Raw genomic sequence first — 27,831 nt, 5'->3', positions numbered from 1 at the left:
TACAACTCAACTCTGGTTTGGTTGAAATTTCGCAATTTGCTATTACAGATTACAACTCAATCTGTCAAAAAAAATGTCAGTTTAGTTGTCTCGTCTAACAACTTTGTGTTAGTGTAGTTGTCAAACGCGTCAAAATCTTACAACTGATTACGAAGCCTCGTTTTCATTATGGCATATATGTCGTCAAATGTTGGCAAAATAATGAAAACGGGCTGCCAAATAGTGTCAGTTGAGTTTGCAGTCAGGTTTGACAGCTCACTGTCAGACAAAATGGCATCCAAGTGAAAATGACCAAATTTCAATTTGCCAGCGCTGTTGGAAACGTTTGACACACAAAAAAGATTTGCCAACATGCTGGCAAATCTCTCATTAAACGAGCAATTCTTGTTTGTTTATATAGCCGAACGATCTCGGGAACGGCTCAACCGATTTAAATGAAATTTGGCACAGAGATAATGTATCACCTTCTAAGACTTTCTACTTAGGTGTTGCCACTCAGAATGTCTCACAAGGTTGCCACCTATTCGAAATTTAAAAAAATGTCATGACATATACCGATATGGGTATCAAATGAAAGGTATTTCACTCCGCATTACAATAGGGACATTTTTGAGTAGGGTTGTCATTTAGGGTTGCCACCTATTCGAAATTTAAAACAATTGTATGAGATATGCCGATATGGGTATCAAACGAAAGGTATTTCAGTCCGCATTAGAATAGGGACATTTTTGAGTAGGGTTGCCATTTAGAGTTGCCACCTATTCGAAATTTAAAAAAATTGCATGAGATATGCCGATATGGGGGGTATCAAACGAAAGGTATTTCACTCCGCATTACAATAGGGACATTTTTGAGTAGGGTTGCCTTTAGGGTTGCCACCTATTCGAAATTAAAAAAAATTGCATGCGATATGCCGATATGGGTATCAAACGAAAGATATTTCACTCCGCATTACAATAGGGAAATTTTTGAGTAGGGTTGCCATTTAGGGTTGCCACTAATTCGAAATTTAAAAAAACTGCATCAGATATGCCGATGTGGGTATCAAACGAAAGGTATTTCACTCCGCATTAAAATAGGGACATTTTTGAGTAGGGTTGCCACCTATTCGAAATAAAAAAGATTTCATGAGATATGCCGATATGGGTATCAAACGAAAGGTATTTCACTCCGCATTACAATAGGGACATTTTTCAGTGGGGTTACCAATTAGGGTTGATACCTATTCTGAAACTGACTGCAAAATGGACAGCCGAGCAAACGGAGAGGCTATTGCAGGAAGTAGAGGTCAGGGAGGGGACCTGGAATTTTCTTTCGCCTCAATACAGGAACCGGAATTTGAGGGAGGCTCAATGGCAAGATGTGGCGGATATTTTAAAGATGTCGCGATTTGAGGTATCTGCCAAGTGGAACAGCCTGCGCTGCTCTTTCCGCGTGAGTTCTTTTTTTCTTTATAAATATACTAGCCTTTACCCGCGGTCCCGTCCGCAAGGAGAAAAAAAAATATATTGGCTATTCACGTTAGCCTGCTTATCAAGTTATCTGTTTAAATATTTTTTTCTGTCTAGTGCACTTTATTTTTGTAATTGAGTAAAAAACAAGTAAGGAAGGCTAAGTTCGGATGTAACCGAACATTATATACTCAGTTGAGAGCTGTGGAGACAAAGTAAGGGAAAATCACCATGTTGTAAAAAGAACCTAGGGTAACCTTGGAATGTGATTGTATGACATGCGTATCAAATGGCAGGTATTAAAGAGTATTTTAAGAGGAAATGGGCCTTAGTTCTATAGGTGGACGCCTTTTCGGAATATCGTTATAAAAGTGGACCAGTAGTGGAATTCACTAACTTTTTTAACGATATTTGCCATCGCTTTATTTGCGAATCGATAACTATAACGATTTCGTTATTCAGTAACTATTTTGTATCGATATTCGTTAATCGACAATCAGCTGTGTTGTTAAATAAACGGCAAGTGAATTGGCTGCGTTAAAAATCACGAAATTCACATTTCTGACAATTTTAGTTAAAAAAGAAAATCGGAGCTTTAATTAAATACCTTCAAACACGAAAAGCTGCTTTATTTATAAATCAAATGGCATTTGAGTACTTGGCGTACGTTTTATCACAAGATGAAGAGTTACTGAGGCCATCGCCAGTGGACAGACGCCTTCTTAGGGAAGTAGATAACCCATTCCACCTGAATGCAACGGAGTTTCGAAAGCTGTACCGACTAACCCCAGACTTGGCTCATGATATTATTTCTCAACTTGATGGTCAATTAAGAGGTACAAGAATAACAGCGATATCAACAGAGAAACAGGTAAATCATGGAATTTCATATAATTTTCAATTGAACACTATTATAAAAATTTCAGGTTCTAACTGCTTTACGCTTCTTCGCAACTGGTTGTTATCAACGGCCCGTTGGAGAACAATGGGGCATATCAATGAGCCAGTCGTCTGTAAGCCGCTGTATACATCGCGTAACAAATGCTATCAACCATTCTTTGTTTTTCGATAAAGTAAAGTTTCCAATGACTCAAATAGAGCGGCAAGCTGCGAAAGAAGTTTTTTCTGCGTCACCTGCACCATTTGTGGGAGGTACTATTGGGGCTATTGATTGCACTCATGTGTCCATCATGAGCCCCAGAAATCATGAAGAGGCATATGTAAATCACCATGGATACCATTCAATAAATGTACAAATGGTAAAAGCAATAATTCAAAGAAATGTATTGTACTTTTTTGATTATAATATTATTTTATATACAGATTTGTGACCCCAACCTAAAGATATTGAATGTCAATGCTAAATTCCCAGGAGCAAGGCACGATGCATTTATCTGGAGCTCCTCTGCAGTACGGAGAGTGATGAAGAGAAATTTTGAAAATGGTAGCCGCAACATGTTTTTGATAGGTAAGTGTGTTTAATGCACTGAAATTTCCCAGAAAATAAAATCGCACACAAAACTACTTGCAGGTGACTCTGGATACCCTTTAGAGCCCTGGCTGATGACTCCTTTACCTAACCAACCAGAGGGGAGCCCAAAATTTCGGTACAATGAGGCATTGTGTAAAGCTCGAAACCCAGTCGAGAGACTTTTTGGTGTTCTCAAAGGAACATGGCGATGCCTATCACAGCAAAGGACTCTTTTGTATCATCCAGGATTTACTGGTAGAATAGTTAACGCATGCGCAGTGTTGCATAACATCCGATTAAGTGAACCCATACACGAGCCTGACACTGAATACTTAGATCAAAGCCCAAGTGATAGCAATGTTAATCAAGGCGCACCCTCTTCAATAGCGAAACGTGTTCAAGACCGACTTATTGCTAATTACTATACTTAAGTACAGACTTAACAAACTTATAAATAAAAAAATCTACAGGAATGTAAAGCAAACATTTTGGCATTTTATTTTATATTTGGTCTACTTTGGTAGCGAAAACTTCCATCACACCGAACAGTCAAACTTAACAATATCATTTCAATAGAAACGAACTTCGTGTCCTTTAAAATTAAAATAAATACTTATGAGGTTTTAACACAGCTCAGTTTTATACATAATACATTTATTTGAATGTAAAAAATTCATTCATTCGTTTACATAGATCGATTTCTTTTGGAAATTATTTTAAAAAATCTCTACTTTGGTAGTAAAAACTTCGATTCGGTATCGTCAAACTTAACAAATCATTTCAATAGAAACGAAACGAACTTCGTGTTCTTTAAAATTAAAATAAATACTTATGAGGTTTTAACACAGCTCAATTTTATACATAATACATTTATTTGAATGTAAAAAATGCATTCATTCGTTTACATAGATCGATTTCTTTTGGAAATTATTTTAAAAAATTAAGTGTCACTCAAGTGCAAAGACGAAATCAAATTATAAATAAAATTTGAATGAAAAAACCCGTTTTAAATACGTATGTTTTTATGAGTGGTATAAATAAACGCAGGTTTGCATGAAACCAAAAATCTACATAATTAATTGCAAAACTGTATGTCGGGATACATATATGTTATGTAATGCTAATAGAAAATGCTCGCAATGAGTTTTGAATTCGAAATCAAAACAGCCTGCAAAATTTGTTTGATTGTAGCAGAAAAAGTGCGGCAGGAAAAAATTTAAATTTAGGTATATTCCATTATTGAATACAAAAACATTTAAAGAGCAATATATCAGCAGTCTGATGTTTGTGAGTTTACCTAGCCTGTAGCAGCAATATAGGAGTATTACATAAATGTCATTTAACTTTCATAAAACATACACAATGATATTAAAAAAAGGCACTTCATGTTACTTACATACATATAAACCTACCGTTACCATAAATATACCTATCAAAAGTTACATAATTTTTTGAAGTAAACCTACATCTAACATATAAATATAGGAACTCTGTATTCAAAATAAAAAAATAAAATATCTTCAAAGGCTATAATTCTTAAAGTCGATATATTGCATTGGTTAAATTATTGAAAGCGTCCGCACATGCCTTTAAGCCATTACCCATTGTGACCATACTCTCCGCCATCAACTTCGTCGCCTGTACACTAGCCACACTACAGTCTGCTAGCAGCTGTTAAAAAGAGAATTCTGTGTGAAAACGGTATCAAGCCTAAATATGTATATAATAATAATAATACTTTTAAAGCATCGGCTTGTTTGCTGGCTGATTCCACGGCGGCAACACTTGACTCAGCTAACATCTGGTTGAAAAAAAAAATTGTTACAATAATATAAAAAATACATATTTATAATGTTTAGATGCAAAATTAAACAAATTACTTTTAGGGCTGATGCCTGAGTTTGAGCAACTTCTAAAAACGTTTTTTGTATCTCGCTGGCACTTCCTACGCGCCTCCGGGTGGCACCACTTCGAGTCGTTCTCGTTGCTGGAGTAATCGGCGTTCTTCTTGACGGAGCAACTGGCGTAGATGACCTCATATTTGCGCTTGCTTCATGAATTTCAAATGGCAGCTCATCATGCGAAACGAATTGCAGTTCATCATGCAAAACCGATGGCAATTCGTCAGGTGACATCGAGTTTATTTCCACAATGATGCTTTCCTCATTTTCCTTACGCAGTTGCAGTTGCTAACAAGAAAAACAATTGTTATCTTTCAAGCTATTATTAAATAATAAATGATTTGTTCATTACCTCCATCTGTGGCACGTTTTCATCACAGGCATCATCACCTTGCTGGTAATCCTTGCCAGTAAGTGCAATTACACGCCTCTCTAGTTCAGTGGGCCGCTGTTCATATATTGGATTGTTACCTGTCATTGCCTGCTTCCTATTCCTGTCACGAACTTTTAGACTTGTACGGCTTTTTAGATCTCTCCATACCTTTTTTAAAACAAAATTAGGTTAGATATACCCTAAAAGTACAAGAAAATAATAATGGTCGCTTACCGTACGCCACTGCTCAACAGTTTTTACAGCACCACCGAGGCTATTCAGCATTGTCGCCATTTCAGTCCATTTTTTATCACATTCTGCTTTTCCATGCCGCTTTAGAAATCTGGAACCCGCTAATCCCGGAGTTCCCATTAAAAAGTCCACCATTCGACTTAACTGCTCGGCTGTGGTACGGCTTCTCCGTTGATTGGTATTAATTGATGACGCCATTCTATTTTAATATGAGAAATTTGTTATGTCGATGAAATTAATTACGCATTTACTTACCTTTTTTTGATAACGCAAACTGTAACTCAAAACTTGCACAATAATAACTTTTAAAAGCAGTTAGTATATGGAATTTGTTTATTTTTGGCATTCCTTTTGTGCTTTTCGCATTTTTTAGGTTTCGTTAAGCTGTGCTGCCACCTTTCTACTATTTTAAATGTCATTTATTGCGAGTCGTTAAAACTAAGTTAGTGAATAGTACAATCGATAAGGCAAGCGACAAAATCGTTAATTAAAATCTCGACAAATCGCATCGTTATAAGTTAGTGAATTCCACTACAGGGTTGACTCTAGAATGCATTTGCACAATATGGGTATCAAACGAAAGGTATTAATAAGTGTTTTAAAAGGGAGTGGGCCTTAGTTCTATGGGTGGACGCCTTTTCGGGATATCGCCATAAACGTGGACCAGGGGTGACTCTATAATTTGTTTGTACGATATGGGTATCAAATGAAAGGTGTTAAAGAGTATTTTAAAAGAGAGTGGGCCTTAGTTCTATAGGTGGATGCCTTTTTGATATATCGCCATAAAGGTGGGCCAGGGTGACTCTAGAATTTTTTTGTACGATATGGGTATCAAATGAAAGGTGTTAATGAGTATTTTTAAAGGGCGTGGGCCTTAGACTCTATAATTTGTTTGTACGATATGGGTATCAAATGAAAGGTGTTAAAGAGTATTTTAAAAGAGAGTGGGCCTTAGTTCTATAGGTGGATGCCTTTTTGATATATCGCCATAAAGGTGGACCAGGGCTGACTCTAGAATTTGTTTGTACAATATGGGTATCAAATGAAAGGTTTTAATGAGTATTTTAAAAGGGCGTGGGCCTTGGTTCTAAAAGGTGGACGCCTTTTCGGGATAGCGCCATAAAGGTGGACCAGGGGTGACTCTAGAATTTGTTTGTACGATATGGGTATCAAATGAAAGGTATTAATGAGTATTTTATAAGGGCGTGGGCCTTAGTTCTATAGGTGGACGCCTTTTCCAGATATTGCCATCAAGGTGGACCAGGGGTGACTCTAGAATTTGTTTGTACGATATGGGTATCAAATGAAAGATGTTAATGCGTATTTTAAAAGGGAGTTGGCCTTAGTTCTATAGGTGGATGACTTTTCGAGATATCGCCATAAAGGTGGGCAGGGGTGACTCTAGAATGTGTTTGTACGATATGGGTATCAAATTAAAGGTATTAATGAGGGTTTTAAAAGGGAGTGGCCCTTAGTTGTATATGTGAAGGCGTTTTCGAGATATCGACCAAAATGTGGACCAGGGTGATCTAGAACATCATCTGTCGGGTACCGCTAATTTATTTATATATGTAATACCACGAAGAGTGTTCCTTCCAAGATTCCAAGGGCTTTTGGTTTCGCCCTGCAAAACTTTTTCATTTTCTTCTACTTAATATGGTAGGTGTCACACCCATTTTAACAAGTTTTTTTCCAAAGGTAATATTTTGCGTGAATAAACCAATACAATTACCATGTTTCATCCCTTTTTTCGTATTTGGTATATAATTATGGCATTTTTTTCTTTTTTCGTAATATTCGATATCGAAAAAGTGGGCGTGGTCATAGTCGGATTTCGGCCATTTTTTACACCAATATAAAGTGAGTTCAGATAAGTACGTGAACTGAGTTTAGTAAAGATATATCGATTTTTGCTAAGGTTATCGTGTTAACGGCAGAGCGGAAGGACAGACGGTCGACTGTGTATAAAAACTGGGCGTGGCTTCAACCGATTTCGCCCTTTTTCACAGAAAACAGTTATTGTCCTAGAATCTAAGCCTCTACCAAATTTCACAAGGATTGGTAAATTTTTGTTCGACTTATGGCATTAAAAGCATCCTAGACAAATTAAAGGAAAAAGGGCGGAGCCACGCCCATTTTGAAATTTTCTTTTATTTTTGTATTTTATTGCACCATATCATTACTGGAGTTAAATGTTGACATAATTTACTTATATACTGTAAAGATATTAACTTTTCTTTTAAAATTTGAATTAAAAAAAAAAAATTTTTAAAAAGTGGGCGTGGTCGTTCTCCGATTTTGCTAATTTTTATTGAAGAGACTTATAATAATAAGAGTAACGTTCCTGCCAAATTTCATCATGATATCTTCAACGACTGCCAAATTACAGCTTGCAAAACTTTCAAATTACCTTCTTTTAAAAGTGGGTGGTGCCACGCCCATTGTCCAAAATTTTACTAGTTTTCTATTCTGCGTCATAAATACAACTCACCTACTAAGTTTCATAGCTTAATCCGTATTTGGTAATGAATTATCGCACTTTTTCGATTTTTCGAAATTTTCGATATCGAAAAAGTGGGCGTGGTTATTGTCCGATATTATTCATTTTAAATAGCGATCTCAGATGAGTGCCCAGGAATCTACATACAAAATTTCATAAAGATATCTCAAAATATACTGAAGTTATCGTGTTAACGGACAGACGAACGGACGGACGGACGGAAATGGCTCAATCGAATTTTTTTTCGATACTGATGATTTTGATATATGGAAGCCTATATCTATCTCGATTCCTTTATACCTGTACAACCAACCGTTATCCAATCAAAGTTAATATACTCTGTGAGCTCTGCTCAACTGAGTATAAAAAGATCTATATGAGCTGATAACCTGATAGAACCCTAAAAATGATCCCGAATGTATCCAGAAAAAGCCACGAAATTACCCCGACGATATCGCCGACGGATCCCGGAAACCATCCAGAATTGCCCCGGAAGGGTCTCCAAAAGTTCCAGAAATAGTCCCAAAAAAACCCGAAGTGACAACGACACGATTCTAGACTTATCCAGGGAACCACACAGAAATGATGCCGGAAGGGTCCCCAAACGATCCCGTGCAGATCCCGAAAACCATCCAGAATTGCCCCGGAAGGGTCTCCAAAAGTTCCAGAAATAGTCCCAAAAAAACCCGAAATGACAACGAGATGATTCTAGACTTATCCAGAGAACCACACAGAAATGATGCCGGAGGGGTACCAAAATGATCCCGAAATAGTCCCGGAAAGGTTCCGAAATGACCCTGACGGGCTCAGGGATGGATCTCAAAAACCATCAAGAAAATATCCCTTAAACCCTCCAGAAATGATGCCGAAAGGGTCCCCAAATGATCCCGTATTAGTCGCGAAAAAGACCCCGGATACCCAAAACCATCTAGAAATGATGCCGGAGGGTACTCCAAATGATCCCGAAAAAGTCCTGAAATGACCCTGATGGGATCCCGGACGGATCCCTAAAACCCTCCAGAAGTGATGCAGAAAGGGTCCCCAAATGATCCCGTATTAGTCGCGAAAAAGTCCCGAAATGACCCCCACGGGATCCCGGATGGATACCCAAAACCATCTAGAAATGATGCCGGAAGGTACCCCAAATGATCCCGAAAAAGTCCCGAAATGACCCTGATGGGATCCCGGACGGATCCCTAAAACACTCCAGAAATTATGCCGAAAGGGTCCCCAAATGATCCCGTATTGGTCTCGAAAAAGTCATGAAATGACCCCCACGGGATCCCGGACGGATACCCAAAACCATTTAGAAATGATGCCGGAAGGTACCCCAAATGATCCCGAAAAATTCCCGAAATGACCCTGATGGGATCCCGGACGGATCCCTAAAACCCTCCAGAAATTATGCCGAAAGGGTCCCCAAATGATCCCGTATTGGTCGCGAAAAGGTCCCAAAATGACCCCGTCGGGATCACGGACGGATACCCAAAACCATCTAGAAATAATGCCGGAAGGTACCCCAAATGATCCCGTATTAGTCGAGAAAAAGTCCCGAAATTGCCCCGACGGGATCCCGGACGGATACCCCAAACCATCTAGAAATGATGCTAGAAGGTACCCCAAATGATCCCGAAAAAGTTCCGAAATGACCCCGATGGGATCCCGGACGGAACCCGAAAAGCAACCAGAAATGATGCCGGTAGGTACCCCAAATGATCCCGGAATAGTCCCGAAATGACCCCGTCGCTGTCAAAAATATTTACTTAACGTTTGACGTCAGTGGTGAAAACTGAATGTCAATCGACTGACACCACAATTTGAAGACAGTCTTTGGCACACACTGCTATATCGACTTCATGCCAGTTTTTAATATGTAATGAAAACACATTTGACACCAAATCGCCATGGTGACAGTTATGTCAGTATTTGATGTCAGTGATTTTGACATAGTGAAAACAAAGCACTAGCAGTTGTCTCATACAATTTTGCAGTTGCTTTGAAAAAATGTAACGTTTTAGAAGACGGTTCACCACATAATTTTTAACAAAAATTTTCAAATTTGGTATCAAAATACGCGATTTAAGAATCCGAAAACAAAAATTAAAAATTAAATTTCTATCATATCATTTCGGTTCAAATTTTCATGTGGATGTATTGTGTCAGATTTTTTGCACACACTAATGCAGAAAGGCGTTGGAACTACCCAGGGTTATTTTTACAAATCGCGGCCAAAGGCCGCCAACACAAGAAAATCTTCTGTGCAAAAAAACCTTGGATCGGGCCTCATATTTCCGACCCTCTCGGGCCATTTTGTGGGTTTTTGTAAATATTTTGCGACAGAAATAAAATTTTTAATTTCCGCTTTCGAATCCTAAAAACGGAGGTAAAAGTCTAGTTGAGGGGTCGACTACTAATACGCTACCAAAAATATCGAGAGAGGTGTCAAAAGACGCGTATTAACTTCGAGAAGAATAATCCGAACGCGGAAGAGAAACATGTTATCTTCGTCCAGAGATAATTGCAGCTGAAGTTGGCAATTTTCATGTGGTTGTTGTAATATAGTACCCACAAAAAAAAATTGTGAACATAAGTGTTTTGAGCGGATATAGTTTTGGTCTCCAAACCGGTGTTGGACCCACCCAGGGTCATTCTTTATAAGCGCGGCCGAAGGCCGCCAACGCAGAAAGGTGTTCTGCGCAAAAATACTATGGATACCACCTCCGGTTTCGGAGGGACCCGTGGGTCATTTTTCGGTTTTTTGTTAATATCTTTTGAACGAGTTAAAATTTTTAATTTTTAATACTGACGTCAAGACGCGTCGTTGGCCACCTCTTTCGATATTTTTGGTAGCGTATTAGCAGTCAACCCCTCAACTAGACTTTTACCAAAACGGAGATCGAAACGCGTCTTTTGATCCACCTTTGATGAGAGTTAGATATGGTGCACGGGCTCATAAAACTGTGGTTTGGGCGGCAGCTGTAGATACTGACGTCACTAGGTACTATTGGTATAGAAAATCGACCGCTATATTCCGTAGTCAAAAATAGACTAACTCTTTATTCACATTCCTTCTTACTATCTATATGTTATTACAGTTAGGTATAATGTATGTATGTTTGTGTTATGTGGTGGCCTGATTTAACAGGGAAATTCCAAGAGAGTTGGTATTCAGTATTTATGTAAATTTGTATGCGAGGGCATATAGAGTAAAGCTAATATAATACAGTGTTGCATTAAAGCGTATGTAATATACCTAAGATAAGCTGTATACATTCTGCGGGATTAGGTAGATGTATTTCATGTTTTGCGCGCCAGAATACTCCCCCTCTAGTGAAGATGTTAACGAAATCGTATTGGTAATCGCACAATTCTACCGGACCTTGTTGTTTTCGCTTCGCTCTCTGCTGGTAGTATATTTGAGTTTGAACCGGTGGCATCCTCTTTCGTTTTATCTTTCTTTTGTTTTTGTCGTTCATTCTCTGTAGCGGATTGTGCGTTGTTATGGTCGAAGAGAAAAGCCGCTTTCAATCTGTCAATTGAAATGTTGACGATTCTGTTAAACAATTTTACTTTGAAATATTTTTCACAGCGTTCGACCACCTCAAATGGTCCTTCGTAGTATGGTTCAAGTGGAGATTTTACGCGGTCCACTCGCACAAAAACGAATTTTGTTTCCTTAAGTTTCGGTTGTATTAAAGTTGAAGGTGTGCTATGGTGTGTCGGCGGTGAGGGTCGTAGCGCTTGCATTGCCTTGCGTAACTTTTCAACAAACTCTGCTTCACCGGCATCACGTGTTGATTTTTGTAAAAATTCGCCGGGAAGTCTGAGTGGAGCGCCGTATTGCATCTCTGTGGGGCTGGTACCTATATCTTGCTTTGTCGTTGAGCGCAATCCAAGTAGCACCAGTGGTAAAATGAAACTCCAGTCGTTTGAAGCGTAGCTCTTGATAGCTGATTTTAATGTTCGGTGCCAGCGCTCAATAACGCCGTTGGATTGGGGGTGATACGCTGTTGTTCGTAGGTGCTTTACGCCGAGCATTTGTGTGAGTTCTTTAAAAAGTGCTGATTCGAATTGTCGTCCCAAGTCAGTTGTTATTCTTAGCGGCACACCATATGCAGCGATCCATCCACTGACGAGCCCAAACGCAACGCTCTCTGCTGCGATTTCTGCCAACGGGATCGCCACCGGCCACCTAGAAAAACGGTCGATGCATGTTAAGCAGTAGCGATTGCCTTGAGAAGTCGGCAGTGGCCCCACAATGTCAAGGTTAATGTGTTCGAAACGCTGACTCGGTATTACGTAGTCGTGTAGCGGTGCTTTATTGTGGCGGTGAATTTTCACTTTTTGGCAAGGGACGCAGCAGCGTACGAAACTGGCGATGTCTTTTGCCATTCCCGGCAAAAAATATCGCTGCGTTACTAGTTTTTGCGTCGCCTTTACACCTGGGTGTGCTAAGGTATGCAATGCTGTGATTACCTGTTGACGATACGGTTCGGGTATGTACGGACGAATTTTATCATGTGAAATATCACAATAAATCCATGATGTTGAATCTGGAATGACAAATTTTTTTAGTGCCATTGCTTTATTTTCTTTACCTGTGGTTAAGAGTGAGTCTAGCTCCTTGTCGGACTTCTGTGCTGCGGAAATAGATTCAAAATCAACAGGGTCCCTGGTGATGACGGTTTGTATGCGGGATAGCAAATCTGCTATGTTGTTGTATTTGCCAGGCATGTGCCTTATGTCGATCGTAAATTGACTTATAAAGTCAAGTTGCTGCGCACGTCGAGCTGATGCTTTTTCGCTGTTTTGTACGAATGCGTATACTAGAGGTTTGTGATCTGTAAACACCACAAACTCCCTGCCTTCGAGTGTATTTGTATTTGTATTTATTAGGCAATTCATCCCAGCACAACAATTTGGCAAAAATTATTTTACAGTGCTAGTCGGTAAAAGGCATAAAATAGGAACAATTTAAACTTGAAACTTAAAGCTAATGACTATGGCTAAGAAAAGGTTACAATAAATAATATATTTAATAAATAGTAAATAAATAAAATAAACGAATGATAGAGTACATTTGTTAGAAGAAATCAGTATTTTAATTGTCTAGGTTATTATAGAAACTTGTTAATTCTTTATTGAAGAGCAGAGCATTGCTTATAAGCCTAAGTCTAGAAGGGAGCGAGTTCCAAAGACGTATGGAAGTAATGAAGAACTGGCGATCAGATATTAGCATACGATGTCTGAAGTGGGTAAGGAGAACAGATCTAGACGACTGGAGAAAATCTAGCCTCCAATACAAATAGTCAGGTTCCTTCATATAAATTAATTTATGTAGCATAGTGAGCGTTTTAAGTTTAATAAGGTTATCGAAAGAAATGTTTAGCAACCTGTAAGCATGATGAGAGACGTGGTCAAGTCTTTTCAACCCATAGACTTATCTAGCAATGTTGTTATAAACAACATTAAGTTTCCTATTACATACATAGTCACAATTAGAGTAAACCTCACAACCATAAAGCAGCGTAGGTATTAAGTACGCTTTTGCTATTAGTAGACGAATATGTAACGGAGTAAAATATTGTGTAAGCCAGAGTGTACGAAGCATCCCATAAACTTTTCCCACTGTGCGGAAGATGTGATCTTTCCATGTCAAGGTTTTGTTAAAAACTACACCTAGATTTTTTGCCGTGTCAACGTATTCTATAATAGTGTTGTCTAAAATTAAATTTTCCATTCCACTTTTATCTAGTGAGCCTCCAGGGTTTTGTATCTTTTCCATCGTGAGTAAACAAGGTTACGCTGGTGAATTAAGTGTTTTAGATTGGCACTAAACCAAGGGGGAATTATTGTGTGCAGCAGCCTTGAGTTTCACTGGCACATGGTTGTCGAAAAGCCTAATAATATGGTTCTGTAGGAATGATGCCTGATCATCGACCGATGTCAGCGTACGAATCAAGCTCCATTCGACCGACTCCACCGCTGCATTAAGGGAACTGTAATCTATGCTTCTAAAATCACGATACGTAAAGGAACATTGGATGTGTGACGTTTGAAATATGTAACTAAGAAATATCAGATCGTGTTTTGAAAAGCAAGATGCCGACAATTGATCGTAGTGGAGCAATTTCAGGGGATCATTCACAAAAAATAAATCCAGCAAAGAAGAATTTGAGTCAGTAAAGTGTGTAGGTGAAGTTAAATTGGTGGGAAAAAGTCCAAGAGACTCCATACTTAGCTTTAGAGTTGAGTCGACAAGAAGGTTGGAGTTGAAATCCCCAGCAATGATTATATTATCATAGCTTATAAGTAGAGGCTCGAGAAATTCAATAAAGCCAGAGAAGTCAACTCCACGATTAGGTCTGTATGCACAGCCGATAAGCAGCCTTTCATTATTTACAGAGAACACGTCTACGAACACATATTCGACAGAATCACTTGACTAGCACTGCAGCAAAGTTTACAGGATAAACTACTTTTGACATATATAGCAACACCACCACCATGACCACGTCTATCAGCCCTGAAAAGTTGATATCCATTTAGTTGCACCAAATCATTTTTGTGACATGAAGAAAACCAGGTTTCGGAAATACATATAACATCTATATCAGAATCCTCAGATATGAATCTCAATTCATCCAGCTTTTTATATAGGCTTTGCGCATTGAGATGGATGACTTTGAGCCCTTTTAGTACGTTTGCTGAATACGCGCAACAGTGTATGTAAGCAGTCTTTGGAACTAGACAACCTATAGTCTAGGACCATCACTATCTATGGGATATAAATAATGCTCTGCGATGCGTAACAATAAAGACAACATAAATGATTGTTTACAAGTATGATAGGGAGAGATAAAGACGGAAACGAAGAGACTCAAGAACTTAAGTAATATACCATACATAGAAATTAATTTATTGATCATTATTCGTTGGCGCATCTTCAACTCGAAAGGAACTCGCGCTTTCTTCGCCGGTATTCTCGAGACGCTCTAGAAAATCCAAGCTATGTATTGCTTCAGGGCTGGCGTTGGCTGTTCGTCTGATATGTACCAGACCCTTCTTAGAAAAAACCGCTACTACCTTCCTTTTCTTCTTTAGACGGATCGCTGCCTTGAAGATCGCATAGTTTTGCCTGGAGAGCGAAGCATTTACATAAATCGGAGCATTTGAATTTATGCCCACATGAACTAATTGCAGACCCTTGATGTTTGGATTGTTTTTGCGCCTAAAGGTGCCTATACTTTTTAGCAATTTGTTTCTGTCTGTCGGCGACTGAAATTTGATTATTACGGCCGGATCTGTTACGCTGTTGTCTAGTTTCCGTAGTCGAAAAATGCTCATTATAGGAATTGGTTGCAATCTTAGAGTGGAACAGAGGTGATGAAAGACACTTGTTAAGTTTTCTCCTTCCCTAAAGGGAATTCCGTGTACACGGACTTCACTTGCGGCAATATGGCTCTCTTGCTTTGACGCATTGTTTCTGAGTGTTTTTACTTCCTCTTCGAGATAACCAACGCGCTCGAACACGCTCTCCAGCTGAGTAACTCTTGCATTAAGCTCACTGACCTCTTTCTTCAGCACCACAAATTTGTCTTTTAGTTTTTTGCATACGAATTCAATGAGGCTTTTTTCCGAGTCCAAAATTTGCTTAGCAATCAGATCGTTGAACTTAGCAAATCGCTGATCCATGCTTTGCATTAAACTAGGAGAGAAGCCGCTGATCCGTTGCACCTTTTTGGCGCTATCAACCTCGCTATTAAGGTCGTCAGTGTATGCATGAAATGTTTGACAGCCTGATAAACTGCGGTTAATTCCCTATTGTACGTGGAATATTTTTTTTGGGCATTAGTTAGCTGTTTTGAATAAAATCCTAGTGGCTGGACTTCGTTATTCACTATTTGATGCAAAACAGCTCCGACTGCATCATTTGAGGCGTCGACACTAAGCGCTAACGCGGCATTTGGTGCCAAGTAATTTAATAACGTAGCGTTCGCTAGCTCCTCCTTGCATGCCTTGAATGCTTCAATAGCTTCAATCGTCCATTTTATGGGGGTTGTATCGTTTCGTTTATTACCGTCGATGAGCGACTGTAGCTTACTTTGATTCCCGGTAGCATTGCGTAGGAAAGGTCGGTAGAAATTTATCATGCCTAAAAATTTTTTTAGTTCTCGAGCTGTGGTCGGCTGTGGAAAATTTCTAATTATTTCCACTTTTACTTCAGGCGGTTTGAGGCCTGCCGCTGTGATAGTATGCCCCAAAAAATTTATTTCATGTTGCGCTAAGTGACATTTATCGACGTTGATTGTTAAATTGTGCTGGCGTAGCAGCTCAAATATCTTTCGCAAATGGTTTTCGTGCTCTTTCATAGACGAAGACGCTACCAAAACGTCGTCTATGTAGGCGAAAGCAAAGTCTATTCCACGCAGTACTTCGTGGATATGTCTTTGAAATGTTTGGGCGGCATTCCTTAGCCCGAACGTCATATACTCGAACTCGTATAGCCCGAAGGGCGTCGTTATCGCCGTCTTTGGGATGTCGCTGGGCTCAATGGGAATCTGATGGTACGCCCGCTGTAAATCTATTGACGAAAATATGCTTTTCCCATACAATATACTTGTGACGTCGTGCAGGAATGGAATGGGGTACCTGTCCGGTACTGTTATCGCGTTGAGGGCGCGATAGTCGCCGCATGATCGCCACTCTTTGTTGGGTTTACGTACCAAATGTAGCGGGCTTGCCCATGTACTTTTCGATGGTCTGCAGATTCCTTTTTCGAGTAAATATTGGAACTCTTTCTTGGCTGCGTCTAATTTTTCGCCCATTAACTTGCGGGGTCGGGCAAAAATTGGTGCACCATTTGTTGTGATGTGGTGTGTGACGTTTGTATTCGCTGGTTTTCGGTTTGTGCTGAGTACTGTTATATCTCTAAACTCCCTCAACAGTTGCGCAAATTTATCATTTATGTTGTATGTTAAAATCTTTATTGCCTTTACATTGGCAGTTACTCCTGCTGTTTCTATAAGTGTTTTCCGATCGATGAGCTTACCTCGTTTCATGTCCACCAACAAATCGTAATATTGAAGAAAATCGGAACCTAGGATTGGAGATGTGACATTTGCAACTACAAAACTCCATTCGTACGATCGGCGAAGGCAGTTTTATTCGTCGTTCACCAAACGTTTTAATTGCTGACCCGTTTGCTGCGAATAGTTTTGTTCTGCTTAGTTTTTGGGGGCTCTGGGCTGCGTCGAGCTTTTGGGGTGGTAGCACCGAAACGTCTACACCGGTGTCCACTAAAAATTTCATGTTAGTATTGCTATCTTGTATGAGGAGACGTGCTATTGTGTGTGAACAGTAGTTAGCTGCATCGATCGGAGTAATTAGTTTTTTGACTGCTTTGTTGTATAGTTGCATGGTTGACGGCATTGCGGGCGGCATTGACGGTATTCCCCAATTTCCATGACCTTATCCGCTAGCTTTGCTAAATCTTGCAATTTTGAGCTGGACGCTTGAAGAATTGTTGGGCATGCGGAGGCAATCGTTGCAGCCACAAAGACTTAAGAAATTCGTTGCTTACCTTGTCTTTCGCCAAGCTACTTAGTTCATGGAGTAACTGTGTAGGCCTTTTATCGCCCAGATCGATTTCTGACAGCAATTTTTTTATCTTCTTCTGCTCACTGTCGCAGAAACGCTCGATAATACATTTTTTTAAATTTTCGTATTTACCAACCTCGGGAGGATTGAAAATGGCATCCGAAACTTGGCTGAGTACGTTTGACTCGATGGCTGCTACCACCGTGTTAAAGCGGGCGTTCTCGTTCCTAATTGAGGCAATTCCGAACTGTGCATCGACCTGCGCAAACCATATTTCTGGTTGTTCTGACCAAAAAGGGGGCACCTTTACCATAACGCGTTGTACGACATTTGTAGACTCTGCTCCGTTTGCGGGGTTATGTGCTGCTTCACTTAGTTCCCCATTGGAGCTATTCGATTTATTGTCCTCAGGCATTTATAATTTTGGGACTGTTACCGCGTACCACGTTAGTTAAAAACTCGTACAGTTTTTGTTATATGTACATGCGTATTTTATTCGCGGGGTCACCACTGTGGTTTGGGCGGCAGCTGTCGATACTGACGTCACTAGGTGCTATGGGTATAGAAAATCGACCGCTATATTCCGTAGTCAAAAATAGACTAACTCTTTATTCACATTCCTTCTTACTATCTATATGTAATTACAGTTAGGTATAATGTATGTATGTTTGTGTTATGTGGTGGCCTGATTTAACAGGGAAATTCCAAGAGAGTTGGTTATGTAAATTTGTATGTGAGAGCATATAGAGTAAAGCTAATATAATACAGTGTTGCATTAAAGCGTATGTAATATACCTAAGATAAGCTGTATACATTCTGCGGGATTAGTTAGATGTATTTCATGTTGTGCGCGCCACAAAACGTTACAAAAAAAAAAAAAAATTGAAAGCCGGTAGTTAAACATTTTTTAATCAAACAATAATCAACAATGTTGTGCACATTTATAGAAGAAAAACAATGTTTAAACGAAGGATTACATTGAATAACTTTTTGACTTTATGGAGCGATATTCCGAAGTTGGACGAGGCTGGCCGCAGTTCGGATGCAGTTAAAATAGGTGAAATTATGCGAACGTGAGTCCTATTGTTACTTAATCACTACTCCTGGGCATCCTGTTTTACAGTAAAATACAATTTTTTGCTGTTTGGGTTTTAATCCACTTCGCTGAAATATGCTTCTCAATAATATCTAAAACCATTACAACACCAAAATCATTTCCACAGCATTTTTGATAGCTGCTATCAGCAAGGAATCTGAATGTGGCGCATAATTTTAAAATAGGGGTTCAGCCTTCCCTCGAAAGCGTTTGCGGAATTGGTCCTTAATTTTGTTTAGTAATGAGTAAAATGCTTCCTTTCAAATCTACAAAATAACTTCATTTGAAGCTCATCATTAGTAACTTAAACATTTTCTTACTTGGTGCTCCCTCACTAGGGTATGCACCTTGTCGTTGGTGTGAGGGCTTAGCCGAACTCCATAGCGCCCGACTATGAGGCGGAGCTGGTTAGGACTGACATCTACGCCGTTTCGCCTCATACGAGGGCGGCGGGATGTCGGTGACCAAGAACTGCCAACCCCCTAATCCAGGATGTTATGCGGACCGTTTGTATTCGAACGGAGCCTTCCCGATACCGGACCACCTCTGGAAGTATTAATGGCCTTACCACAGCAAGGGGCGCTGCTGTGGCGGACGGTTCTTTCCCCGTATATAATACTGGACCGCTGAGCCCGCCTTGTCGGACAGGTGGTCGTACTACCAAGATGAACGACTCATTAACTGACTGTAATAAGGACGATGTAAAGAGGAGGACTGAGTCGCAATCCAAGGACGACAAATACGAATTAAGCGATGCGTCGGACTCGGGGAGCGAGAGTAGTGCTGATTCAATGAACTCTGTGTTGGAGAAGCACACAAATGAAAACGGAGTAGAAGAGTGGAGAAGGGTACGGAGCAGAGGAAGTAAAAGAGCTCTCTCGCAGTACCGTGCAGCACTAAGAATTGTTCAACGCTTGGGAGCAGTGGTCGACCCAACAGAAGTCGAGATCGAGCGCTTGGAATGGGCCCATGAAGCGGTAGAAGTAGGTCGAAGGCAGTTCAAAAGGTTTGCTGCGAGAAACCCTCGGTTCTGCAACCGGTACGAGGAGGAAGAAGCGTCGAATGGCAGAATGAAGAGGCAACGTTCTGCGGAAGGCGACAAGCCTGCTTTCAAGAGGCAGAAAGGACCCAGTCCTAGAGCCGCGAGGCAGGGCAGTCGCATAGACAAGACAAGTAGGCCCAAAGCTGTAAGACAGATGGGCTCCAATAGCGAGGTAGCAACTACCTCGAAAGCTGCGAGTCAGAGGGAAGTTCCAATTAAGGAATTAGGAGATAAGCCAAAGGGAGATAACGCTAAGACTCAGGCTTTCTCGGAGGCACTAAAGGGAGTTAACGCTAAGACTCCGGCTTTCTCGGAGGTGCCAAAGGGAGATAACACTAAGACTCCTGCTTTTCCCGAGAAGATGAGTGATGTGGCAAAGCAGTCACTGACTGTGGCGCTGGTTGATCGTAGCAGTCCTTTCGGACAAATGACTACTGAAAGGTGGAGATCTGTGGAAAGGGAGCTTATTAGCTTAATGCTTAAGATGATGCGGGAACAACCAAGTAAGCTCCTTCCAACCTTTGATTCGGGGGGATGGTATAACGGTGTGAAGATGGATGATAGCGTGCGACAACATCGCGAGCTTGCAGTGGCTGGAGAAAGTGGTTCCAAACCTCCAAAGGCAAGGCACGAACGCGCGGTTTGAGGTGGTGGATAAAGCGCAAATCCCCACGGTACCAAAAGTTAAGGTATGGATACCATGCGTGATGAAATCGGAGGATACACTGCGACTTCTGCAGAATCAGAATCCGAACATACCGACACAGGATTGGAAGGTACTTACTGTATCTCGGCCTACCGAGGATGGTCAGTTCTACATCTTCCAAATAAACAAGCAGGCGGAGGATATTTTGTACACGCAGCTTGGTAAAATGTCCTTTGGCACTGGCAAAATTTACATGCGACTCAGGAAAAAAGTCCTGAGGATAAAAACCCTAACACGCTAGAGGTGGGCGAAGTCGAAAAGGACCTCAAAAGCCTAAGGGAAAAAAGACAGGTGGAGGTCCCCGACGTCACCACGAACGTGCTAGAAGAGGACCAACCGCTAAATGGTGCTGTGACTCGCACAGAGGAACACCCTGCACAACAGTCACGAGAGGCTGAAGGGGGCCTCGAATACTCTAAACCAAAAGGGCAAGGGGAGGACGACGACGTCAAGACGAAGGTGCTGGAGGGGGACAAACAGCCCAATGGTGCTGCGAGTCCTACAGATAAACCTCCAACACAGTAAAGTGGCGTCGAGCGAACTCCTAACCCTTGAGGAAGGTTCGTTTGACGTGGCGCTGATCCAGGAGCCGTGGCTCTCATCGGGAGGAAAGGTTTCTGGACTTAGCGCGCGCGGGTTTGGCGTTTACTACGCGCAAACGGAAGGACGGGTGCGAGCTGTAGTAATGGTAAGGAAACAGCTGCATTCATATATGCTGCCTAATTGCACCACTGAGGATCTCGTAGCGGTGGCCGTTGAGCAAAAGAATAAGCAGGCATTTATCCTGGCGTCCTGCTACATGGCCCATGCTGCGGAGGTCCCACCGATGGAGTGCAAAAGGCTAGTACAGGAGGAAGGGCGCAAAGGGCGGTTGGTCATAGGCGCAGATGTAAATGCGCACCACAATGCGTGGGGAAGAGCAGATACGAACGAGAGAGGCGAATCTCTGTTTTGTTACATCCTGCAAACCAATTTGCAGATAGCCAACAGGGGAAATGTCCCTACATACATTGGTCCAACATCCAGCAATGTTCTGGATATTACATTGAGCTCCGAGCGTGATATATCAAGGTATGATTGGATGGTTCTTGATAGACCATCCTTCTCCGACCATGCGTATATCAGCTTCAACATCCCCCTAAAGAGGGTAGAGAAGGGAGGAACCTTTAGAAACCCTAGGTCAACGAACTGGACTAAATTCCAGAAACATGTAGAAACAAAACTGGGACAACCCAAAGAGGTTGCTAATGTAGAGGAACTGGAGGAGTCGAATGAATTCCTAACAAGCACGATTATGACTGCGTATAACAAAGCTTGCCCTCTAAGAAGATTCAGATGAAAAGCAAAGCCGCCATGGTGGAGAAATGAGCTGAGTCTTCTAAGAAGACAGGTTAAAGAAATGTTTAAGCTCGCAAAGACCGCGGAAAGCGAAGCGTGTCGGGACGAGTACAGGGATCTACTGAGGATCTACAAGCGTGAAATTACCAGGGCGAAGAGAAACTCATGGAAAAGTTTCTGTACGGACATAGAGTGCTCCAGCGAAACAGCACGGTTGAAAAAAGTCCTAGCAAAGGGAAACATAGTCCAGGGACTAATAAAGAAAGAGAACGGGGAATGGTCACGTAATAGTGAGGAATCCCTTGAGGTGCTTCTCGATACACATTTCCCATCGGGAGACGGTTTAGAGGAGCCAGCAGACATCACTCACACTCCGATCACGGAGCTAGTAGTGCCGGGCTTGGTGACCGATACCAAGATCGAGTGGGCAGTGAAGACGTTTTCTAAGTTTAAATCGCCGGGCCCAGATGTTATATTCCCGGCCACGCTACAAGTCTCAAGTAGGGCGGTCGTGGAATGGCTTAAAATAATATTCGATGGGTGCATACGATTGAATAATGTACCGCACTCTTGGAGAACTGCTCGTGTAGCTTTTCTACCAAAGGCGGGGAAGATCGGTCACATGTATTCCAAAGACTATAGACCCATCAGCTTAACATCATTTCTGCTCAAAACCTTTGAGAGGCTGATAGATGTGTACATAAAGTCCAACGTGGATGAAAAGCTGCTCTCCACAACACAGCATGCGTACACCAAAGGCAAGTCGGTAGACACCGCATTGCATAGGGTGGTAATAAGCATAGAGAAATCCCTGGAATATAAGGAGTATGCTCTAGGAGTCTTCTTGGACATTGCCGGGGCTTTCAATAATGTTGCAAAATGGGCGATTATGGATGGTCTTAATTACATTAAAGTACATCCTGCCTTAATCAGATGGATCGGCTGCATGTTAAATTGCAGAAAGATTACATCACAATGGGGATTGTACGAGGCCACGAAATCAGTGGACAGGGGCACGCCGCAGGGAGGGGTGCTATCACCTCTGCTGTGGACGCTGGTCATCAACCAACTGCTCAGGCAATTCGATGAGGGACCCGTAAAACTGTTGTCATAAGTGGAAAGTGCCTTCCAACGATTAGTTCTTTGATGGATCGGGCGCTTCGGGATATTCATACCTGGGCATCTAATGTCGGGTTGAAAGTCAATGCGGAGAAGACGGATATGGTCTTGTTTACAAAGAGGTACAAGGTCCCAAATTGGACCAGGCCTAAGTTAGGAGGGGTGACCTTACAGGAGAAACCTTGCACAAAATATCTAGGAATCATCCTAAACAGTAAGCTGCCATGAAAGCTCAACGTGGAGGAGAGGGTCAAGAAGGCCTCAACGGCACTCTATGCATGTAAAATAATGCTGGGGTGTACGTGGGGCCTATCGCCCTCTCTTTCTCATTGGGTTTTACAGCGATTGTAAGCCATATTCTATACTCTGGAGTTCTTGTTTGGTGGAAAGCCACACAAAAAACAACATACCTCAAAAAATTAGAGGGGATGTGCAGATTATCGATGCTTAGCATTACGGGAGCCCTGAAAACAACCCCGACGGCTGCACTGTATGCCATTCTGCACATCCCACCTGTAGACCTGGAAGCAAAGAACAAAGCGTTAACGACCGCAACCAGGCTCGGTGCTTCGGGGCAGCTTGAGCGCCGACCATATGGCCATAGTAGTATAGCGTCATCAATCACAAGACGAACAGACTACATTATTCCCTATCTGCGCTTCGAGGGAGATCTTAAGGCCACAATAGAGGTGGACGGTTGGCGCAAGGGTGCGCAAATGGCGGACGAGACGGTACATGTGTACACCGATGGTTCCAAAGTAGTGGAAGGAGTAGGGTCTGCGGTATACTGCGCTGATCCGGAAATAAGCAGATCCTACAGGCTGCCGGATTACTGTAGCGTTTTCCAAGCGGAAATATTTGCCGTAACCAAAGCAGTAGAAACCCTGGAAGAGAATAGCTTAAGCTGCAACCGTGTTAACTTTTATATTGACAGTCAAGCAGCAATTAAGGCAATAATCTCGCATAGCACAGCATCTAAATGCGTGTTAGAGTGTAAGCAGTCTCTGGAGAGAATCGGGACAGGGAGAAGCATACATCTATATTGGGTCCCAGGGCATATGGGAATAGATGGGAATGAAAAAGCGGACGAACTAGCTAAAAAGGGCGCATCCCTTGAAGCTTGCTCCGTAGATGTCCCAATTAGATTGGGCGAGATTAAGCGAAGGCGAGAGGTGCACATGATCGACCAAGCGGGAAAGGCGTGGGTTCAAGCGCGGGGCTGTAAAGTGTCGAAGATTATGTGTAGGTCTTACAACCTTAGACTAACACAGTTGCCCCTATCATTAAAAAGAGAGGACTGTAGACTCATGATGGGTATTCTGACTGGACACTGCCTTCTGGCGTCACATGCCTTTAAACTAGGCTTGGTCAGTGATAGCAGATGTAGGAAGTGCGGGTTGGAGGAGGAAACGATAGAGCACGTTCTGTGCTCGTGCCCTGCACTTGCCAGGCTAAGACTCCAGTTATTAGGAGTGATACAGCTGTCAGATCTAGAAGCAGCAAGTAGCTTAAGTCCTAGGAAGCTTCTAGTATTTGCCAAGAGGACGGAGTTATTTTATAACATAGGTCCTGGTTTTTGATAGGGTTTTTCAGTTTGGTTGTTAAAACAAACTTCTGGTAACACTACGGACTCAATCAGTCTATGTGAGGTCCTCATGGACCGGCCAGTTCAACCTACCTACCTTACTTGGTGCTTGGTAGTTCCAAGGGATTGGAATGATCACGCGAATGTTTTCCGCATTCGCGACATGTTAATCACCAACATTTTCGCCATTATAAAATAGATTTCATATCACATAATATTTCGTAATAACAAAATTACTTTTGCAAATGCTTAAATTTTCGCCACAAATTGATCAGCTGTTCATTATCTGTCAAATCATCACTTTCTTAGGTTGGCAGCACCAATTCAACTTCAACTAAAATAAGTTGTAATTCGTAATACCAAACAGGTGTTGAGTTATCTGAAGGTTGAGTTGTTTTAATTACAACCCAACTAAGTTGAGTTGTATACCGTAATAGGGGCATAAATTATCTACAATTGAAAGGTCATCTTTGTAGCTAAAGTAAGGCATGTCTGCCTGGTCAACTATTTTTTTATTTGATGGCCATCCGTCTTTAACATACTTTTTCACTTTTTGCAAGACTTCATCCACTTGCGTGGCATTTTTTATTTCTTTTATTGACTCTTCTGAAAGTCCTATGTGAGACATTAACAAATTGCACTGTAAATCCAATTCTTTATTAACATCAAGGTTGGTTTTTTCTCTTAATGGCGCTCTAGAGAGTGTATCGGCTATAAATAAATATTTGCCAGGCTTATATACAACTTGTAAGTTGTAACGTTGTAAAGGCATCATAAAGCGTTGTAGTCGTGGTGGAATTTTAAAAATAGGTTTATTAAACAGCGATACTAAAGGTTTATGGTCAGTCTCGCAAACGTATTGTTGGAACTTGTCGCAGCCGAAAAAATTGCGAAAAGTTCTTTTTCTATTTGTGCATAATTAATCTGAGAACTAGCCAAAGAGGCTGAGGCGAACGCAATCGGGTTTTCCTCATGAAAAATAGCAGCACCGACTGCAAATTTAGAGGCGTCTACAGACAACCTCAGCTGTTTGCGGGTATCGAAATACGTCAACACCTGTGCTCTTGTAATTTCATTTTTTAGATTAATGATTTCCCTTTCATGAGAATCATTCCAATGCCACTGTATATCTTTTTTCAGTAATTCGCGTAAGTTTTTATTTTTGGCTGACATATTTTCTATAAAAGCCCCTAGATAGTTAATCATGCCCATGAATCTCTGTAACTCAGGCACTGAACGTGGTGCTGGTAACTCTGTTATGGCTTTAATTTTTTCTGGGTCTGGTTTAATTCCCTGCTCATTAAAAATATGCCCTATGAACTTAATTTCGCGTCTATAAAAATATGATTTTGTTTTATTAAACTTCAAACCTACGTTTTAAGCCCTTTCCAGTACTTTCTTCAATATTCTGTCATGTTCTGCGATGTTAGATGCATGTATCAAAAAGTCATCCATGTAAATTATTAACCCTTCAATGTCACACAATAATTTTACCATTTCGGCATGAAATATTTCTGGCGCTGGAGGAGTGTTCATCCAATTTCATCATCCAAAACCCTGAATTCGCATCCAGTGTACTAAAAACTTTAGACCCGCTTAATTTAGATTTACATTCATCAATATTCGGTAACGCAAAACCTAGTCACAAAATAGCTTTATTCAAATTTCGTGGATCTAGACATAAGCGTAAATTGCCATTAGGTTTTGTAACTAACAAAATTGAGCTCACCCACTCGGTTGGTTCTTTAACAGGTGTAATAACTTTTAAATCCACCATTCTATTTAGTTCATTTTGTAAAGGCTCATACAGTGTAAATGGAATTTTCCTAGGAGGATCTGTTACTGGTTCCACCTCCGGATTGATTTTTAAATGACATTCATCTTTAAGTAGCCCTAGACCCTCAAACACATTTGAATATTCTTCGAAATTTTTATTTGGGCACTTTACCATATTGACCTGTTGCACCAAATCCATCAAAATGGTGCTTTGTATACCTATAATATTATTGCAATTCATATTTATAATATAGAATTCAAGTAAATATACTTTCTGTTTAAAAAATAATCGCATTGTGCACTTGCCTACAGTTGGCAATTTTTCGCCACTAATGGTTAATATTTTGGTTTTGACATGTTTTTTTAAATATTTTAGCTTCAATGTATTATACATACTCAATGACATAACATTCGCTTGTGCTCCTGTGTCTATCTGACAAATAATCTTGCTGCTGCCAATTTGCACGGCGATGTTCCACTCCCTATCTGACTGACGTGGTTTTAGTTTTTTCATGACGCCCACAAAAAGTTCCTCGCTCTCGTCTTCACTTTCACTTTCGCTTTCATCTTCCTGTAAATTTTTTATGTATTTCTTCCGTTGTTGTTTGTTGTGACAATACTTGGCGAAGTGGTTGGGCTTACCGCATGCATGACATTTGACACCTTCAGCTGGGCTTTTGTTTTTATGAAACTGTCCGCACTTCGTACATTTCGTTGTTGTGGTTTGCTCCTTCTTAGAGGGCTTGCTGCACTTGCTGTTTGAACGCGTCAATGCCGCAATGGTGCTCACTTCTTGTTCTCCCGAGTTTTCAATGACGTTTTTGTGAGCTGTGGCTAATTCAATGGATTTTGCTGTCGAGTGCTTTTTGCAAGCGTATGTCACCTTCGCTCAGAAGCCTCTCCTTTATTTTTGAAAATTTGTGTGACAGGCCTCATATAAAAATGTCCCGGACAAGGTCGTCACGGAGACTGCCAAACTCGCACGTGGAACTTAAATTGTTTAAAACAGCCACATATTCATTTATTGATTCGCATGTAAGTTGACCACGTGTGAAAAATTTGTAGCGCTCCATCGCTATGTTGGCTTTTGGCACAAAATAGCCCTCGAATTTTTTAATCAACTCACTGTATTCGACCGTGTCCACATCTTCATTAAATGAGTTGAATATCTGTAGGGACTCTGCCCCAAGATGGTGTATTAATAAGGCGACTTTTCGCGCGTTTGGTTGGTCCTCCAAATTTGACGCGCGTAAAAAAAGTTTGAATTGAGTATACCAATTTTTCCACTCTACTGCCAAATTACTTGCCGCCAAATTTATTGGCCCAATGGTTGTAGCAAAAGTCATTGCTGGCTTTTGTGAATTTGCCACCAATTCTTTTTTTCCGTTTGCCATGTTTAGTTTAGTTATTATTAATTAAATGGTTCGAAAACCTGACACCATGTTATAACTACGTGTTGACTTCAACCTCGTGCTTTATTTAATGATTAGTCATTATACATAGAGATGTGTTTTCTAATGCATAACTGAACTAGGGTTGCCTAGTTCACTTATGCATGTACAAGTTGTGTTGCTATAAATAGTATGGGTATGCATATAAAACAACCTGGAAACATATAAAA

General features: G+C 40.9%; 2 protein-coding genes across 3 annotated transcripts in view; one reads left to right on the top strand and one right to left on the bottom strand.

The window, feature by feature from the left end:
• Nckx30C (solute carrier family 24 member Nckx30C) overlaps positions 1–3,408 on the top strand; it is an 849,440-nt gene extending 846,032 nt beyond the window's left edge. The window contains exons 10-13 of the transcript XR_010949321.1: positions 2,026–2,322; positions 2,378–2,710; positions 2,775–2,919; positions 2,983–3,408. The gene's annotated coding sequence lies outside the window, so the exon portion shown is untranslated. The remainder of the gene's footprint in view (positions 1–2,025; positions 2,323–2,377; positions 2,711–2,774; positions 2,920–2,982) is intronic.
• Positions 3,018–5,841, bottom strand: LOC137239295 (uncharacterized). Of its 2 annotated transcripts, none has more exons than XM_067764431.1 (6): positions 5,704–5,841; positions 5,431–5,647; positions 5,176–5,364; positions 4,803–5,111; positions 4,661–4,723; positions 3,018–4,593 (listed from the first exon to the last, which is right to left on the bottom strand). In XM_067764431.1, exons 2-6 carry the CDS (start codon positions 5,644–5,646, stop codon positions 4,459–4,461), a joined length of 912 nt encoding a protein of 303 aa, XP_067620532.1. In that variant the 5' UTR covers position 5,647; positions 5,704–5,841; the 3' UTR covers positions 3,018–4,458. The 2 variants fall into 2 exon arrangements, with proteins under 2 accessions (XP_067620532.1, XP_067620533.1); XM_067764432.1 differs by having other exon boundaries at positions 4,530–4,586.
• Between the last annotated feature and the right edge of the window lie 21,990 nt (positions 5,842–27,831).

The sequence above is a fragment of the Eurosta solidaginis genome, chromosome 2 (genome assembly GCF_040869045.1).
Source record: "Eurosta solidaginis isolate ZX-2024a chromosome 2, ASM4086904v1, whole genome shotgun sequence".
In the NCBI taxonomy this organism is placed as follows: Eukaryota; Metazoa; Arthropoda; class Insecta; order Diptera; family Tephritidae; genus Eurosta; species Eurosta solidaginis.
This window is presented reverse-complemented; position numbering and strand designations above follow the sequence as displayed.

What these genes read in the sequence shown, in the direction of transcription:
- LOC137239295 (XM_067764431.1), bottom strand. Translation starts at nt 5,646, where the DNA reads ATGGCGTCATCAATTAATACCAATCAACGGAGAAGCCGTACCACAGCC. An exon ending in CTGTTGAGCAGTGGCGTACG is followed by an intron (nt 5,365 to 5,430) that starts GTAAGCGACCAT and finishes GTTTTAAAAAAG; the next exon opens with GTATGGAGAGATCTAAAAAG. An exon ending in AACAAGCCGATGCTTTAAAA is followed by an intron (nt 4,594 to 4,660) that starts GTATTATTATTA and finishes TCTTTTTAACAG; the next exon opens with CTGCTAGCAGACTGTAGTGT.